This window comes from Dama dama, chromosome 17 (assembly GCF_033118175.1).
Source record: "Dama dama isolate Ldn47 chromosome 17, ASM3311817v1, whole genome shotgun sequence".
NCBI lineage: Eukaryota > Metazoa > Chordata > Mammalia > Artiodactyla > Cervidae > Dama > Dama dama.
Genome location: NC_083697.1, coordinates 26,485,130 through 26,503,233, shown reverse-complemented (window position 1 = coordinate 26,503,233; position 18,104 = coordinate 26,485,130). Strand labels below are relative to the sequence as shown.

General features: G+C 36.5%; 1 protein-coding gene across 2 annotated transcripts in view; it reads right to left on the bottom strand.

The window, feature by feature from the left end:
* Positions 1-510: 510 nt before the first annotated feature.
* The window catches only part of PPA2 (inorganic pyrophosphatase 2), a 99,775-nt gene continuing 82,181 nt past the window's right edge, over positions 511-18,104 (bottom strand). For both annotated transcript variants that reach the window (XM_061164275.1, XM_061164276.1), the window contains 3 exons: positions 15,803-15,872; positions 1,963-1,999; positions 511-721 (listed from right to left, as the gene is read on the bottom strand). In XM_061164275.1, the coding sequence (XP_061020258.1) occupies positions 693-721; positions 1,963-1,999; positions 15,803-15,872 (136 nt within the window). In that variant the 3' untranslated portion in view covers positions 511-692. The remainder of the gene's footprint in view (positions 722-1,962; positions 2,000-15,802; positions 15,873-18,104) is intronic.

Sequence of the window (18,104 nt, the reverse complement as noted above, 5' to 3'; positions counted from 1 at the left end):
GTTCTAATGAGGTGGATGAAACTAGAGCCTATTATACAGGGTGAAGTATGTCAGAAAGAGAAACACCAATATGGAATTTAGAAAGATGGTAACGATGACCCTATATGCAAGACAGCAAAAGAGACAAAGATGTAAAGAACAGACTATTGGACTATGTGGGAGAAGATGAAGGTGGGATGATATGAGAGAACAGCACTGAAACATGTATATTACCATATGTAAAATAGATGACCAGTGCAAGTTCAGTGCATGAAGCAGGCATTCAAAGCTGGTGCACTGGGACAACCCAGAGGGATGGGGTGTGGAGGGAGGTGGGAGGGGGGTTCAGGATGGGGACACATATACACCCATGGCGGATTCACATCGATGTATGGCAAAACCACCACAATATTGTAAAGTAATTAGCCTCCAATTAAAATAAACTAATTAAAAAAATAACTCAGTGCCTCTAAACTTCTGCCTATGAAATTCAACAAAATCTTTTCATATCAATAAATATTCAAAGGCGACTAATTCAAAAATGTCAATGTTTATTTACACATTGCATATTGCAAAAAGCTTGAAGAAAAAAAAAAAGAGGTTTCAACAGGAAGTTAATGAGCAAATTCTGTCTGTTTCTAGCACTTGGGGGAGATTGAATCTCGGCGTTCTTAGAGACTGGAATCCTGATGGAAGACCTTCAGATGTTCTAATCACTTGCCAAGGAAGTGCCATACTTGATCTGCATTTAAAATGGGGAAGCAGGTTGTTAGGGAAGGGGTGAAGAGGGAGGGAGGAAGAAGAAAGGAGAAGACAAATTAAATTTAGACTTTCTAGAAGTATTTAGGCAGATAAAAACAATCAGAACTTAGGGTGACACATTTCTATACTTAAAGTCACTCACCTTTAAATTCTTGTTCTAAGTTCTCTCATTTGGCTCAGGTCTGATATTCTAGAGGCTCCCACTTTATTTCATACATCTTGCTGGGTTCTTTAGTCTTTCTTTACTGATTAATACTGAAGTTAAGTATCCTAGCTGCGGCATGAAAGGTCTAGACAAACCCTGTACTGTAAAATGTGACTGCCTGTCAAAGCCCAGATGGAACAGTATTGCAAAGAAACAATCTGTTACTTCCCCCTATAAGAGCTTGCCTCCCCAAATCTATAGATTTGCTCCTTTCTAAACATCTTCACAGTAAATAGTTCTCATTTTTTCCTCCAAACTTGCAAGTTGAGTATTCTAATATATTAAATAAAAACAAAAAGACAAAAAGCCTTGCAATATTTTAAAAGACAGATGATACATAAATATTTTGAAATTTTTACTACAGAACATTTTTGTTTCTCACAACAGCTTTAAATAATGGTAATTTAAAAATTCTGTTTTTAATTATACTTTAAATTTTAACATCTTCAGTTAAAATGAGTGGGGACTTCCCTGGTGGTTCAGTGGTTAAGTATTTGCCTTCCAGTGCAGGGGACACAGGTTCTATCCCTGGTGGGGACCAGGGGAACTAAGATCCCACATGCTGCAGGGCAACCAAGCCCATGTGCTGCAAATAGACAGAAGCCCACGCACCACAACAAAAAATCCCGCGTGCTACAACTAAGACCTGATGCAGCCAAATAAATAAACAATAAGAATATAAAATGAGTGATTCATTAAAATAACGATAGATGATAAATAAAATCTCACCAATGCAGACATTAGAAGTCTTAAAATTTATCTGAACTAGCTGGAAACTTAGTACTTCACCAACAAAGTCACTGCACAAACTATTTTCCAGACTAAAAGTAATAAACGTGCTCCTTATTTTCTGAAATTAGAAAATAACTGATTTCATCTATAAGTTTTAATGACTATTTTAGAATGTACTTAACTTAGTTTATATCATTTTTAATCTACTGCATTTTTTTGGTCTCCACTACTGTAAACAAATAAATTTACATATCTAGCTCCTTAAAAACCAACATATACCATACCTTCTTCATTACTTCCTTTATTCAATGAAAACGACACCTGAAAGAATAAGAACAGAGTCTGTTATAACAAAAGTGAATACTCCTCTTTACCTTTTTATTGTTATTGCCCATTCTTTTAAATAAACAAACCATAGGCTTAAGAGTTAAATAAGATAAAAAGCATTCTTAAAACTATTTTCTCTCATTAACCCATGGGAACTACTGAGAATATGAAGAGACATTTTCTTTCAGTGCTTCCTTGGCTGGTTCTTTAGAATAAAAATCCAATACACACGTTCATAGACTGCACATATGCAAAGAAGCACACAAACTATTTAGTCGTCTCCTAGAGTATTTAAGTTAATTTTTCTATTTTGATGACTGTGCCAAGATTCTTAGAATAGACATAATCTGTGGTAGACAAGACTGAAAGAAAAGTTTTTCTGAGATAAAAGATTTTTTCCTAATTATGAATACATTTTTAAAGTTTTTTTTTTAACTTTATTGAGAGATCTATTACTCACAGAGAAGAATGTAGAAAGCTCCAAAATATTAGAATAAAATCTATGTAACCATCACCCAAGTCAAGAAATGGAACATGCCAGGCACTTCCCCAATCATAAGCTCTTCTCCCTGAGGAATAACCACCACCCTGATTTTATAACACACTTTTCAGATTTCAAATGTAATCATCAAGTTCTAATTCTCTCAATCTGCTCAGCCTTGGTAGGAAAGAGGCTGATATTTGAGGTCAGTGGCAAATGGAACCATGTGCCACACACCTGAGTGTTCAACCTAAAAAGCATTACAGAAAAGAAATGAACATGCTATTCTAACTAAAGCATTTATTATTAAATCTAAAAAATAATTCTAAGAACTTGTTATTTATTTACTTTTAAAATAAATTTCTTGGTTGGTAGAATATATTCAGAATGTATAAAGCCCCATTTTGTAAAAGAAAACGAACCATAACACTCAAGAGATAATAACTATGAAAGCCTGGGAATAAAAGTTTTTTCACATTTTTGTATAATAATACTAATATATGCCAAAAGAGAGACCAACATTAAATTGATTCTTAAACATAACACTTACAGAAAATGGAAGAAGAACAACAAAAAAATGCACAGAGCTACATTGTAAAGTGACCTAATCCCAACCCTCACTCCCAGGAGTCACCATCACTACGTTTTCCTTGTAAGAAATAAAGGGAGGATTTTCAGTTACTTCCTTCTCCTAATTTCTCTATAGGGGATGAATGTGGGCACCCTCCATTCATTGAAGATAAATTGTCCAGGAAAATGAATTACTTTACGAGTGAGTGAAAGCTGCTCAGTCGTGTCCAACTCTTTGCGATCCCATGGACTATACAGTCCATGGAATTCTCTAGGCCAGAACACTGGATTGGGTCGCTTTTCCCTTCTCCAGGGGATCTTCCCAACCCAGGGACTGAACCCAGGTTTCCCTCATTGCAGGCAGATTCTTTATCAGCTGAGCCACAATATACACCCATTCTAAACATGCGATCTCCTCTCCTTTCCTGCTCCCAAAATATTTCTCATGAATAATCATTTCTTTAATTTCTTTCAAACAAATCTAGTGTTTTCATTACTGAAATATTACTCTTTTAATCAACCAAAGAAGGCTTACTCTGGCCTCTGTCCGTATTCATGTGCAAACTTAATGCTAAATTAATATAACTTTAATACAGCTGCTTTGTACTCCTTCCGATAACCCCACCGGATCCCTGTGAAAGCATTTTCACCTGTAGGTTACATTTGTTCAAATTAATAAACAAACATGATACAACATAAAATCTTGCTTTACTACATGATATGAGGATTGATATTCTTTTACTTTATTATAAGGATTCAGAATGAAAGAGAAAAAAGTTTCTGATTTTTCATTCAAGTGCAGTAGGGTTTCAGCTGAATTACATTACCTTGGGTATTCTTTCCTGGCATTATGTTTCCATGGTTCATAAAGCAATTACTCTATATTCATGTTTTTCTTCTTACAGTTTTATTGAGATGTAACTGACATACAGCATTTATAAGTTTAAGGTGTACAGCATAATGATTTAATTTACATCATGAAATGATTACCACAATATGTTTAGTGAACATCCATCATTATCATATAGATACAAAATTAAATAAAAAATTTTTTCTCAGGATTTACTTTTTTTAAAGATTTTTTTATACAGACCATTGTTACAGTCTTTATTGAATTTATTACAATATTGCTTCTATTTTATGGTCTTGTTTCCTTTGGCCATGAGGCATGCGGAATCTTAGCCCCCCAACCAGGGATCAAACCCATACGCCCTGCAATGGAAGGAGAAGTCTTAACCACTGAATTACCAGGGGAGTTCCAGGATTTACTCTCTTAACAACTTTCACACATAGCATATAGCAGTATTAACTATATTTACCATGCTTTACATTATATCTCTAGTACTTACTTATAACTGGAGGTTTGTACCTTTTGCTGCCTTCATTTAATTCTTCCTCTTCTCACTTTCCACCTCTGGCAACCACAAATCTGATCTCTTTTTCTATGAGTGTATGAATGACCTACCCCACTATGTTAGTTCTTGGCACACAACATAGTGATTTGGTATTTCTATACATTACAAAATGATCACCATGATTAATCTAGTTACCATCTGTCACCACACAAAGATATTACAATGATACTGACCATATTCCCCTTGTTGTACACTTCATCCCATGATTCACCTATTTGGTAACTGGAAGTGTATTCACTTTATTTTCACAATTTCTTTTCTGATTTATAAGTCAATAAAACATGACCAGTTCTTAGTTATCCATACAAGATGTAAGAGTATTTTAAGTTTGTCTAAGTTTAATAAATGTTCTCTTCCTTTCACGAATGTATACAATTGGCTAAAATATTTTACTTTCACCTTCTTTGTTCATCTTTGAGTGGTAATGCAGTGAAGCTTTTAAGCAAAAGCTTTTTAAGCTTTTAAGGAAAAAAGGAAAACAAAGAAGGAGATATAAGTTGACTAGAATCGGATCTGGGTTTATCAAGAAAATACCTCATTTAAGGTTTTTTTAATAGTGCGCTGTCACAAAGATGTTTATTTTCAGAATCACAAATAAGACAGGTCTGTATGGCATGAATATTATAGTGTGACCTCATTAGAAAAATCACACCCACAGAAAGTTTCCACTCTAAGGGAAACACAGTCATCTTTGACAGAGACGGAGAGTGAGTGCCCACAGAGGGAAGGTCTCGTGCGGAGGCAGTCCAAGCAGTCCAGGTAAGAGAACCTCCCAGGCAGACTGACTTCAAAACTTAGTTCTGAGGTGCCTTGATTTCAACAACCAGACGCCAAGGATGGTCATCTTGTTCTGAGATGTGCAAGGAAACTGAGGCTGCCGTCCTAAGTAGCTCTAAGCAGAGACGAAGCGCACGCCCAAAGGAAATCATCTGAGAAGCATGCGGCTAAAAGTCCTGTCCAACAACCCTAATGAACTGCAACATTATTCTGCCGGTTATTACTTCTCATATTTGAAACTATTTAACAATATTCACTCACTGGTAATTTCCTATTAGGGCAGAGAACCCCAAAATACACACTTCTAAACTACCTGGTCTATCGATTATCTTTGTTGTGGGCCTCTAGAAAAATGTAAATATAGCTTTGGTATGAATTTTTTAAAAAAAGACTCCGACTCACGTAAGACACTGTTGATGATGGATTTAGCTCTAAAGTCCTTCCTCTGGATTCATCTTTGACTTAGTATGTAAATACAAACATGCATTTATAAGACTGCTGGTAAACTTTAGTGATGAGAGACAGCTAGAGTATATGTTGATGGCGTTAATTGCCACTGGAATTCCTTCTAAGGCCCTGGTCTCCTGAATGCACTGTTCTTTACAATTCAGAAGAAGTCTTGACATCAAATATAAAATGACCATCCAAAATTTCACACAGCACTGTGGATATACTGATTTACTGAATAAATAAGATCTACCCAATGTAGTCAGAACAATACTTTTAATTAAACTTGAGATTTCCCCTCACTTTTTCCCTTCAAAGCACTGCTCTCCGTGTATCCACGCACCGTCGGCACTGTCATCGCCTAGCCTGCTGTGCTCCAGATTTGCACTCGGGAGACTGCTTGCAGTGGAAGTCTGGTCAGGCGAAGGCGAAAACAAGTCAGCCTGAGACAGCCAAGACTTCCCTGGGAGGCGTTCTATCCTCCCAGTGTTAGACGTCTTTCCCCTTTGGGAAGTTTTCCATCACTACAGTGATCTAAGGTGCACAGTATCACAGGACTGGGTCCCTGCAACTAAGCAGGAGTGTGGTTACTTATTCTCCTTGGCCTCAATTCCAGATTCTAACAGCTTTAAATCTCTGTGGCTACTGGGCTGCATAGGGTCTGAGGCTAGGCTAGGATTCCACGGCAACGAGTCTGGTTCTCTCTCTCAGTCCTGTGTGCACCGAGATGTGTGCAGAATCTCACAAAGTTCAAACTTTGTTTTTTTGTTTTTTGTTTTCCTTCCAGTAAAATAACTATAATCAGTGCATACTAAGTTCTTACCAAATAACCTAATTCAAATTTCTCCCAACTTTGCATGCTGCCCAGAGGGTGTCCACTTCCAGAGAGAATAGAATGCAAGGAAAGTACTTGAACAGAAAGAAGTGTGGGGGAGAATTTTAGGGCAAAAAATTCCCAGACAGGATAAATGGTTAAGTACCACAGTGAGTTATTATGTTGTGGACACTGACTCACTCTTTCTCCTAATCTCTTCTGCTTAAGTCTCTGAAAAAGGACTACTTTTCATAGAATGATGTAGACTAGGTTGACTTTGCCACTGCCTATGCATTAATGAATGGAACGGGATACTTCATGAAGAAGTGCTCTCTTCATCACTGGAAGTAGTCAAGAGGCTGGAATACTCAAAAAATATTCAAGAAGGGGCTTCTCTCTGTGGTCAAATTAGTTTGACAATACTATTAATACAATAGAGACAACAAAACCCAATATTTAATTAATACTTTCTAGCTGCTCTCCATTTTACCTGGACTACCTCATTCAGTTCACAACAGCCCTCAGCACAAGGAAGATACTATTATTAGCTCCTTATTTTATAAATAAGGAAACCAAGGCATAATTAAGTTAAGCAATTTGCTTCCAACTATGAGTAAGAGTTGGGATTTGGATACAGACAGTCTGATTCCAGAAAAAAAATTTTTTTTTCCTTTAAGTTTTACTGAACCAAAACTGACATGGGATAAACTGCACACACTTATAGTGTACAGTTTGGTAAGTTTTGACATATACAGACACACACACATTCATGAAACCATTAACACTATTAAGATAATAATCATAGTCACTATCAATCCTAGGTTCCTTCCATCTCTGTGATTGTAATCCTTCCAACCAATCACCTGTTCTGTGTAAGTATACATTAGTGTTTGTATACTCTAAAATTATAAACGGTATAATACATGTATATCTGCCTTTTTCTATTCCATATAATTTTTTTTAAATTTAGCCATGTCATAGCATGTATCAATAATTCATTTCTTTTTATGGCTGAGTATTTCCTCACACAAATATACCACAATTTATTTCTATTGATAGAAATATGGTTTGTTTCCAATTTTTGTCTATTATAAATAAAGCCACCATAAATAAGTCTCTGTATGGACAAAGACTTCCATTTCTATTGGGGAGATATCTAATTAAGAGTGAAGTGGCTAGATCATATGGTAGGTATATGTTTAACTTTCTAAGAAAATGCCAAACTGTTTCCAAAAGTAGTTTTACCATTTTGCATTCCAACAAGCAGGGTGTGGGAGCTCCAGTTTGGTTTTCAATTTGCAGATACACTTCCTCCTAATGACTGGTAAAGTTGAGCATCATCTCCTGTTTTCAGTACATCTTCTTTGGCAAAGTAACCATTCAAATGTTTTGCAATTTTTGTGGCGGGAGGGTGATGTTTTGTTTGCTTATTATTCAATTATGAGAATTCTTTAAGTTCTAGATATAAGTCCTTTTATCAGGTATACAATTTTCAAATATTTTCTTGCAGCATGGAGCTTATTTTCATTCTCCTAAGAGTGTCATTTACAGAACAAAAATTAATTTTGATGAAGTTCAACTTAACATTTAAACAAAACAGATTGTACTTGGACTGCAAGGAGATCCAACCAGTCCATCCTAAAGGAGCTCAGTCCTGGGTGTTCACTGGAAGGACTGATGTTGAAGCTGAAATTCCAATACTTTGGCTACCTCATGCGAAGAGCTGACTCATTTGAAAAGACCCTGATGCTGGGAAAGATTGAGGGCAGGAGGAGAAGGAGACGACAGAGGATGAGATGGTTGGATGGCATCACTGACTCAATGGACATGGGTTTGGGTGGACTCCGGGAGTTGGCGATGGACAGGGAGGCCTGGCGTGCTGCAGTTCATGGGGTCGCAACGAGTCGGACACGACTGAGTGACTAAACTGAACTGAACTAGTGTTATATCTAAGAAATCTTGCCTAACTAACACAAGGTCAAAATTGGTTTAGTTTTCTGTTTTAAATTTTGTCCTAGGATACACTTTAGAGAATTATAAAACATAGTGCAAGGTATGGATTAAAGTAGGTTTTTTCCCCCATATGGAATAATCAACTATTCACGAACTATTTGTTGAAAAGATTATTACTTCAAAAATCAGTTGTCTACATATATGTAGGTCTATCTGTGGATCTGTTTTCACTGATCTCTAGTTTTACACCATTACTACACTCTTTTCATTACTGTAGCTGTGTAAAATGACTGTCAGTCAGGTAGAATTAGTTTTCTAACCTTGTTCTTCACAAAGTTGTTGTGTCTAATTCTAGGTCCTTAGTATTTACATACATGAGTTTGCTGATTTCTACAAAAAAGTGTATTGAAATTTGACTGATACTGCATTAAACCTGCAGATCAATTAGAGAATTGACATCATAACAATATTGAATCTTCCAAGTCATGAACATGAAATATTTTCCCATTTATTTAGTTCTACATCTATGGGCTATATGTGATAGTTTTCAGGGTTCAGGATCTTCACATAATTTTTTTCCAGATTTATTCTGAAGTGTTTCACATTTTTGAAGCCATTATAAATAATGTATTTATTTTTATTTCTAATTTTTGCTGCTAATACATAAAAACCCAACTGTTTACTGTGTACTGAGCCTGTATCCTGCAACCTTGCTAAAATCTCTTATTACAATAGCTTTTAGGCTCATTTTTTTGAATATTCAATATAGACATTCATGCCATCTCCCTTTACAACCTGGATGCCTTTCCTTCTTTTTAATGCCTCACTGTACTGGCTAGAACCTTTGGTAAATGCTGAATAAAAGTAGGAGGAGTCAAGGCCCAGAGTTGTGTTTACAGAAAGATATTTTAAGTGCAGATTTAATTTGTTTATACCTATTTCTTCTTCAGTGAGCTTTGGTATTTTATGTATTTCAAGGAATCTGTCCAGTTTCATCCAAATTCTGAAATTAACTGACGCAAAGTTTTTCACAATATTTCTCTATTGTTCTCCCATTATCTCCCAAATCAGTAGTGATGTCACTTGTCTCATTCCTGACATTAAAGATTTGTCTTCTCTTTTCTTTCCTGATCATTCTGGCTAAAGGTTTATCAATTTTGCTGGTCTTCACAAAGAATAAAGCTTTGGTTTCATTAATTTTATTTTTTTTTTCTGGGCATTCAAATTCTGTTAATTATGAAATACTACAAAAACACTGAAAATGTAAAGACCATTACAACAAATATCTATTCTCTGGATTTTTTTTTTAGAGTTAACATTTTGTTATTTCAGAAACTTAATAACTGAAGTCTCTTTTTCTCCCTATTCATCCATCAAAAATAAAAACCTTATTTATTTTTATTCCGTCTCAGAAGTAAATTCTCCTAACCACTAGGAGAAACACTAGCTGAAACCAGTGTTTATTGTTCTTATTTATGTTTCAAAAATGTGAAAAACATGTCTGTTTATATTCACTAAAAATCTATGGTGCTACTTGGAGTGTTTTAAAATGTACTTCAACAATACACACAATGTTGCAAACATTTTTTTCACCCAACACTGCACTTTCAGATTTTATCCATGTAGAGTTATACAGTTTCAATCCACATATTTTACCTATGGTCTAGTATTCCACTGTATAAGTATACTAGTACAGTTTATTTACCCAGTGTTCTATTGACAGACATTTGTTCAGGTTCCAACTTGCCCATGTCTTTTATAAAAAGACAGGTATTAGTGTTTCTATAGAATGTATATCTAGAAAGGTAACTTCAGAGTAGTGGGTTATAAGCATCTTCAACCATACTAGAAATTACTTAACTGCTTTTCAAGGTAGTTATATTAATTTATACTCCCCCAAGCACATCAACTAGCTAGCACGAGACGTCTCCTTTCCACATGTTTTAAAATGATAAATGCTGGCCAATCTGATAACCATGAAATTGCACTGTCTTAAGTTTGATTTCAATGATCACTGCAGAAATACAGCAAATTTTCACATGTTTTCTGGTAATGTAAATACCCTCTCTCATGAGTTGCCCATTCAAACTGCTTGCCCATTTTCTCCCCCTACTGGGTTATTATCTTCCTGTTGATTTGAATAAACTGTTAATCCTTTTGTCACTTCATGCAAAGATCTCCCAATCGGTGGCATATCTTTTAACTTATTCTGTAGTATCTTTAACTGTTTACAGATTAAAAAAACTTTGTTTAAGTTTATCAGTCTTCTTTAGGTTATCCCTGGCCCTTTAAAATTCCATATAAACTTTAGGATTATCTTACCAAGTTTAGTGAAAATCCTATTGGAATTCTTATAAAAACAGGTTGACTTCTTTAATTAACATGGGAGATACTGTCATTTTCATAACTAAGTATTCTCCTGAACTGCTGATAAGTCTATTTGGGTTGTCTGTTTGTTCTTGATTTAACACTGCTAATTATATTTTAAACAAGACTGGCAATTCATCTATGTTTAGAAAGGTATTGCCAAAAGCAACTTAGAGTATTCCTTTCTGATTACCTATATACCTCCTATGTCTGTAATGTCTTCGTTTTCATTTTGGATATTGTTATTTATGTCTTCTCTCTTTCACGGTCCTTCCTGTAATGGTGGTTTAGTCGCTAAGTTGTGTTCGACTCTTGTGACCCAGTGGACTGTAGTCCTCCAGGCTCTGGAGCTCTGTCAGGCTCTTCTGTCCATGAGATTCTCCAGGTAAGAATATTGGAATGGGTTGCCATTTCCTTCTCCAGGGGATCTTTCCAACCCAGGGGTTGAACTTGGGTCTCCTGCACTGCAGGCAGACTCCTGACCGACTGAGCTACCAGGGAATTAAGTCTGTCCATACTGTCAGCTCTATATGAAGAAAACCCAGCTTCTGTTTTAACAGATCCTTTCTGTATCTCCTTGTTTTCTAGTTCATTAAATATTTGCTCTACCCTATATAATTTTTTTTCCTATAATGTGAAAAGACAGGGAAAAAACAGAAATTGTTGAGTTGAACATTTAGTCTCTCAACTTTCTTTCTTCATTGCTGCTGTATATTTAATTTCTCTCAAAAACTGTTATTGCAGCATCATGCAAGTTTTGACACAGAGTGATTTGGTTATTCTTTTTAAATATTTTATAATTTGTTACAATTCATTTTTTTGGCATGACATATAGTAGTGTTTTTAGTTTCCAAACAACAAAGATTTGGGATTTTTTCCTTTAATATTTTTTAACTGATTGGTAACTTTGTCATACTACTGACAGAGAATGTGGTCTGCATTATTTCAACTCCTTGGCAATTTTTTTCCAACTCTCTTTGTGGCCTAACATATACTTAATTTCTGGAAGTGTCCACATCTACTAAAAAAACAATGCATTCTCTAATTCTGTATGTCTATTAGACAAAGCTTATAAATACGGTTCCTATCTTCTCAACATATTTTCCAAATACTTTAAATATAGTAAAGGACCCTAAAAGTAGCATCTTAGATCCCAGTCATCAAATCAACTGTCATTCAATATTAATATTAGATCTGAAAGGAAAACTACATGTGTATGCACAAATGCACACTCGTATGCACACACATACACAAAGATACATTCTTTCTTCCCTATAAAGGCTCTGAACCTTGTTTCCTGAAATAAAGCTTCCAATTTCTAGTCACATAGTATTTAAAAATTGGGAAAGAGTTCTACAATTTTGGCTATTAAAAAAAAAGTGACACTATCCAAAAAAAATATAATTGGGTGGTTCAGTAGGTAGCCAGTGGTCACACACAGTACCCTGGACACACACAGTAACAATCTGTCTCTGTGGATTCCGAGTGTGCTCAGGTCTAGGTAACAAACTTTGTTTTGGACACAGCCATGCCTTACATGACTGTATATAATTCAAGCGTCTATACTTATAAACAAAATTCACTAACCTTCCTGACCACTTCAACTCTCCTTATCGTCCTTAGATCAACTATCTTCCTTAAGATCTCTAACCTAAGTATCACAAATTACTTCTGTAGATATTTTCTGTTTTGTTTCTAAGATGCTTCCAAATTATAGTCATCAGGTTGTCAGCTTTTATTTTTCTTGGTTATGGTAACACTATTTTTCCTAATTGATCTGTACATATTTTTGGGTGACTACTTAATGATTTTAGGGGGGTCTCAATGCTATTACACTTAACTGTGTTTTGATGTTAACATGTTCAAAAGTATATGCTTTCTGTAACAGTTCTATTAATCACTCAAAAGCTTAGTCCATTTCTTTCTTTCAGTGCTTTAAGAGTATCTGTTCATCAAAGCAATTACTTTATCCTAAAATCTCACCTAATCAATAGACATGACTGAGCACACACACATACATCTAGAAAGTGAAAACTTATTGCTATCTGGCTTCGTTTTAACCATTACTTCAGACTCGTTTAACATCTATACATCTATCTAAAGATAATATTACCTAAGTTGATTAACTTGTAAGAATGAGTTCTCTTATTCTAAGCCCACTAATAAACCTTGGGGTTATAGTTTGTTTCCATATAGGCCCAGGATTGACGTGGTCTGAATATGATCAAATTTGATGGATGACTGTGATATTTTAAGTTATTCTGAGCAAGCAAAGGACAAACAAAAGTCGACAGCACTTTGAAGTCATTGCAACATTCAGTATATAGCAATAGAAAGATATGGGAATCTATACCTAAGCAATGCTGATTCAAACCCCTCAATGTGGTTTTGAAGATATAAAGTGAAAGTTGCTCAGTCATGTCCGACTCTTTGCGAACCCATGGACTGTACAGTCCATGGAATTCTCCTGGCCAGAATACTGGAGCAGATAGCCGTTCCCTTCTCCAGAGGATCTTCCCAACTCAGGGATCAAACCCAGGTCTCCCGCATTGAAGGCGGATTCTTTACCAGCTGAGCCACCACGGAAGCCCAGGAATACTGGAGTGGGTAGCCTATCCCTTTTCCAGGGGATCTTTCCAACCCAGGAATCAAACTGGGGTCTCCTGCATTGCAGGCGGATTCTTTACCAGCTGAGCTACCAAGGAAGAGAGAAAATGCCAAGTCAAAAAATGCTCTGACTACAAAAAATTTCACTATTACAAGTTGATAAAATCCTCATGACTAAGTGTTACCTAATCTGAACTCCAAAATCACTAATGAGGCTGCTAAAAGAGCAATTCTTTGACTTGCAAATTTTTCGTGGTGAAATCCCATATACAGTTAAGTTCCACTAGGGCTGATGAAGGACTACCTTCTCTGCATTTTTATTTTCTACTACAGCTTTCTCAGTGAAAAATCGGCATAGCACCTTCTTCATCATTATGAAACAGAGCAAAGCTACCAAACCATATAATTAAATCTGGATGTTAATGTTTCTGAATTCTAATCTTGTCCCCCAAATCTAACTACCTAGATCATATCCATGTCCTCCAATTATTTTTTAAGAGGACTTTTCCCACTAACATGTTAGGAAATATTTTTTTAAAAGATGTAAGACAGAAGCTTTCATCTTGCAGCTAACTTTAAAACAAAAGTCTGTTATACCTATCATTTATAAATTCAAAACTAAAAAGGAATAGTTTTTTTCTTTATTTTTTGGCTGCAGATGGGATCTTGTTCCCTAACCAGGGATCAAACTCTGGTCTCCTGCATGGGGAGTGTGGAGTCTTAGCCACTGGACCACCAGTGAAGTCCCATAAAGTGGAGTGGTCTTAATCTGAGATTAATGGGAGACTACATGAATAAAGATAAAAAGATATTAACTTGTTTTTCTCTATTTTTTTCTTAAAGAATAATAAATGAGAACTAAGTTCAGAGTGTAAGCAACACAAGACAAAAAACTGAAAACTTGGAGAAAATAAACTGACATCGTAGTGAGCATGATTATCAGGGCTCCCGGCACCTTCCTTGCCTCCCTGGAGTCCATTCTTGCCAACACAGCCGCCGGAGTGATCTTGTTAAAATCTAAGTCAGATCATATCATCACATCATACCTTTGCTCAAAACCTTTCAATGGTTCCATCTTATTCAGAATAAGAAATGAAATTATTAAAATAGTCTTTACAGGGTGTTCACAACATCTTTCATAATAATTTGCCTCCATTTTCACCCCAGATCCAATCATTTTTGATCTCAGCTCCTCCTTTCTCTCCTATATTCCCCTACTCCACCAGTCACTGTGGCTTCTTGGGTATTTCGTGAACACATCAACTACCCACTTGCCTCATGTCCTTCGGTCCGCAGTGTGAATGCTCTCTGTTCGGACAGTCAAATGGCATAGTCCCTTACCATCTACAAATCTAGATTCAGGTCAGTTCTCGGTTCACGAGACTGTCCCCCACTGCTTCCTAGTCACTACACTGCACGCCCCCCTGACTCCAGGCACTGTATCCCCTCTTCTCTGGCTCATTTTTCATCATTGCATTTATCACATTCAAAAACACTTTATATTTCATTTGAGTATTTATTATCCATCACTGCAACTAGAATGTCAGCTATATGAGGACAGGTTTTTGTATCTTTTCTGTAATACTGCATCTCCAGTACCTAGAATCTAACCAGACATAGCAGGCAATAATTAAACAGCTTATTAATTAGTGAAAAACAATTCAAAGCAACCATTTGAGTAATCATTTTTGTTGGTCCTGAAGTAAACAGCTAAACTCACTAGTTTTCTATCTGATAATTAAAGAAAAAAAACCCAGAAACCTTTAATTTATAAATGGGATTTCTAGCCTAAGATCACTCCTGAACATGCTTTAATAGCAATATTACTTGATTATCTGAATTTGAATTTTCTTAGTCAGGTCAAGTATTACTTTACTAAATTCAGTTGCCTCAAGGCAGCATTACTCACTAAGACCTGCAAAAATCTGAAGATATCCTCCTTAGAGAAGGAAAGTTTGTGAGGTAACCAAATTAAATGGAAAAAAAAAAGGAAAAGAAAGTTATTTATTTTTTCTTGAGACAAAATGCACCTGTGCCAGCAGCCAGTCACAATTTAGACCCTGAGTGGTGGATAACTTGTGAGGACAGGTTAGTGTAGAGGAGTGCTAATGGATTTAAACAATAATAAACTGGTGAAAAATAGTATCATATGAAATCAGTTAAATGGTTAATGTACTTCAAAAAACAAAACAGTAAAAAGTTTTAAATCTAAATTCCTTGGATAAAAAATAACTTTAATGTTATTTTTTAATGTTATGCTCCCCAAAAGACATGATACATTTCACTGATAGACTTTTCAGAATTTCCGTTAGACTTCGCCATGACATTTATTAGAATAAAGGATGCTTTGGACATCTGTTGCTTACCGATTCAACTAATGATCTTGCTTCCTCTTGAGAGCAATGGAAAGGGCTATCACATACCTGCACATTTGTGCTGGAGAGGAAAAGAGAATATAACTGTTAAATGGGATAAAAAAGGAGCAATTACCAAAAATAAAACCAACTCTCAAACACTTTACATTTAAGTGTATCAGTTCAGTTCAGTCGCTCAGTCGTGACCGACTCTTTGCGACCCCATGAATCGCAGCACGCCAGGCCTCCCTGTCCATCACCAACTCACGGGGTCCACTCAAACCCATGTCCATCGAGTCAGTGATGCCATCCAGCCATCTCATCCTCTGCCATAGTCCCCTTCTCCTCCTGCCCCCAATCCCTCCCAGCATCACGGTCTTTTCAAATGAGTCAACTCTTCACATGAGGTGGCCAAAGTATTGGAGTTTCAGCTTCAGCATCAGTCCTTCCAATGAACACCCAGGACTGATCTCCTTTAGGATGGACTGGTTGGATCTCCTTGCAGTCCAAGGGACTCTCAAGAGTCTTCTCCAACACCACAGTTCAAAAGCATCAATTCTTCAGCACTCAGCTTTCTTCACAGTCCAACTCTCACATCCATACATGACCACTCGAAAAACCATAGCCTTGACTAAACGGACCTTTGTTGGCAAAGTAATGTCTCCGCTTTTTAATATGCTATCTAGGTTGGTCATAATTTTCCTTCCAAGGAGTAAGCATCTTTTCATTTCATGGCTGCAATCACCATCTGCAGAGATTTTAGAGCCCCCAAAAATAAAGTCTGACACTGTTTCCCCTGTTTCCCCATCTATTTGCCAAGAAGTGATGGGACCAGATGCCATGACCTTAGTTTTCTGAATGTTGAGCTTTAAGCCATCTTTTTCACTCTCCTCTTTCACTTTCATCAAGAGGCTCTTTCGTTCTTCTTCACTTTCTGCCATAAGGGTAGTGTCATCTGCATATCCGAGGTTATTGATATTTCTCCCAGCAATCTTGATTTCAGCTTGATTTCAGCTGGATTTCATCCAGCCCAGTGTTTCTCATGATGTACTCTGCATATAAGTTAAATAAGCAGGGTGACAATACACAGCCTTGACGTACTCCTTTTCCTATTTGGAACCAGTCTGTTGTTCCATGTCCAGTTCTAACTGTTGCTTCCTGACCTGCATACAGGTTTCTCAAGAGGCAGGTCAGGTGGTCTGGTATTCCCATCTCTTTCAGAATTTTCCACAGTTAATTGTGATCCACACAGTCAAAGGCTTTGGCATAGTCAATAAAGCAGAAATAAGAGCAGATATTGGCAATTTGATCTCTGGTTCCTCTGCCTTTTCAAAAACCAGCTTGAACATCTGGAAGTTCACGGTTCACGTATTTCTGAAGCCTGGCTTGGAGAATTTTGAGCATTACTTTACTAGCGTATTTACTAGCTTTACCAGCGTGTTTAAGTGTATGATCCCAGCCAATAGTTACAGAGTCTCCAGATCTCACTTGATAACACACACTCTCTCTCTTTCCCCCCTAATCCCACCTCAAAAGGAGACAAGGGATCTTCTAATGTAGAACTGTAGGAATGTGATTAAGATACCCTAAAAAAGGACCGGCAGGAATATAAATTAGGACAAATGAGAGTCTTGTACATTCCTTCAGGCAAAGCTATAGAGTGTTCCACAGCACTGCACTCTTCAAGACTTGAAAAAAAAAATCAAATGATAGTATGCTAGTATACAAATTTAAATACTCTTCTGGAATATGTAAAAGGCTATTCCACTACCCTTCACCTTTACTGAAGAAAAGAAAAACCAAATTTGACCCACAGACTGAGGATCATAAGGAAGAATCTTCCTCTAAGTGAGGGGATAAACACTGTAGAGTCTCAGACAGGTATAAAAGACTAAGCTCAGTGGTGAGAGGAAACCACATGAACACAAAGACTGAGTTTCTGTGCAAGTGAGGAAGTTCAGCAAGGCACAGACAGCAGCTGCTCCCACCATCAGTAAAGGTTCTGTAAGTCCAGAGCCTTCAAACACAATGGGGACCAGCCTACTCTCTCCACAAGTATGCCACCCACCACGTCTTTCTTACTTCCTAGATGAAAGCATAGGCATTACTCCCCTCAAACTTTGTAAGTCTGATTTTTAAAAATATTTCATCAAAGAAATCAGATTAAAGTGGATACAGAAAAACGTAGTAGAGAAGGGAGTTAAATTTTTTCAAAATTGAAGAAATCAATGATTAGCAGATCCCTAAGGGAGATAATAAATAGATGAAACACACACACACATGCATACACATATTCACATACACATGCTCCCCA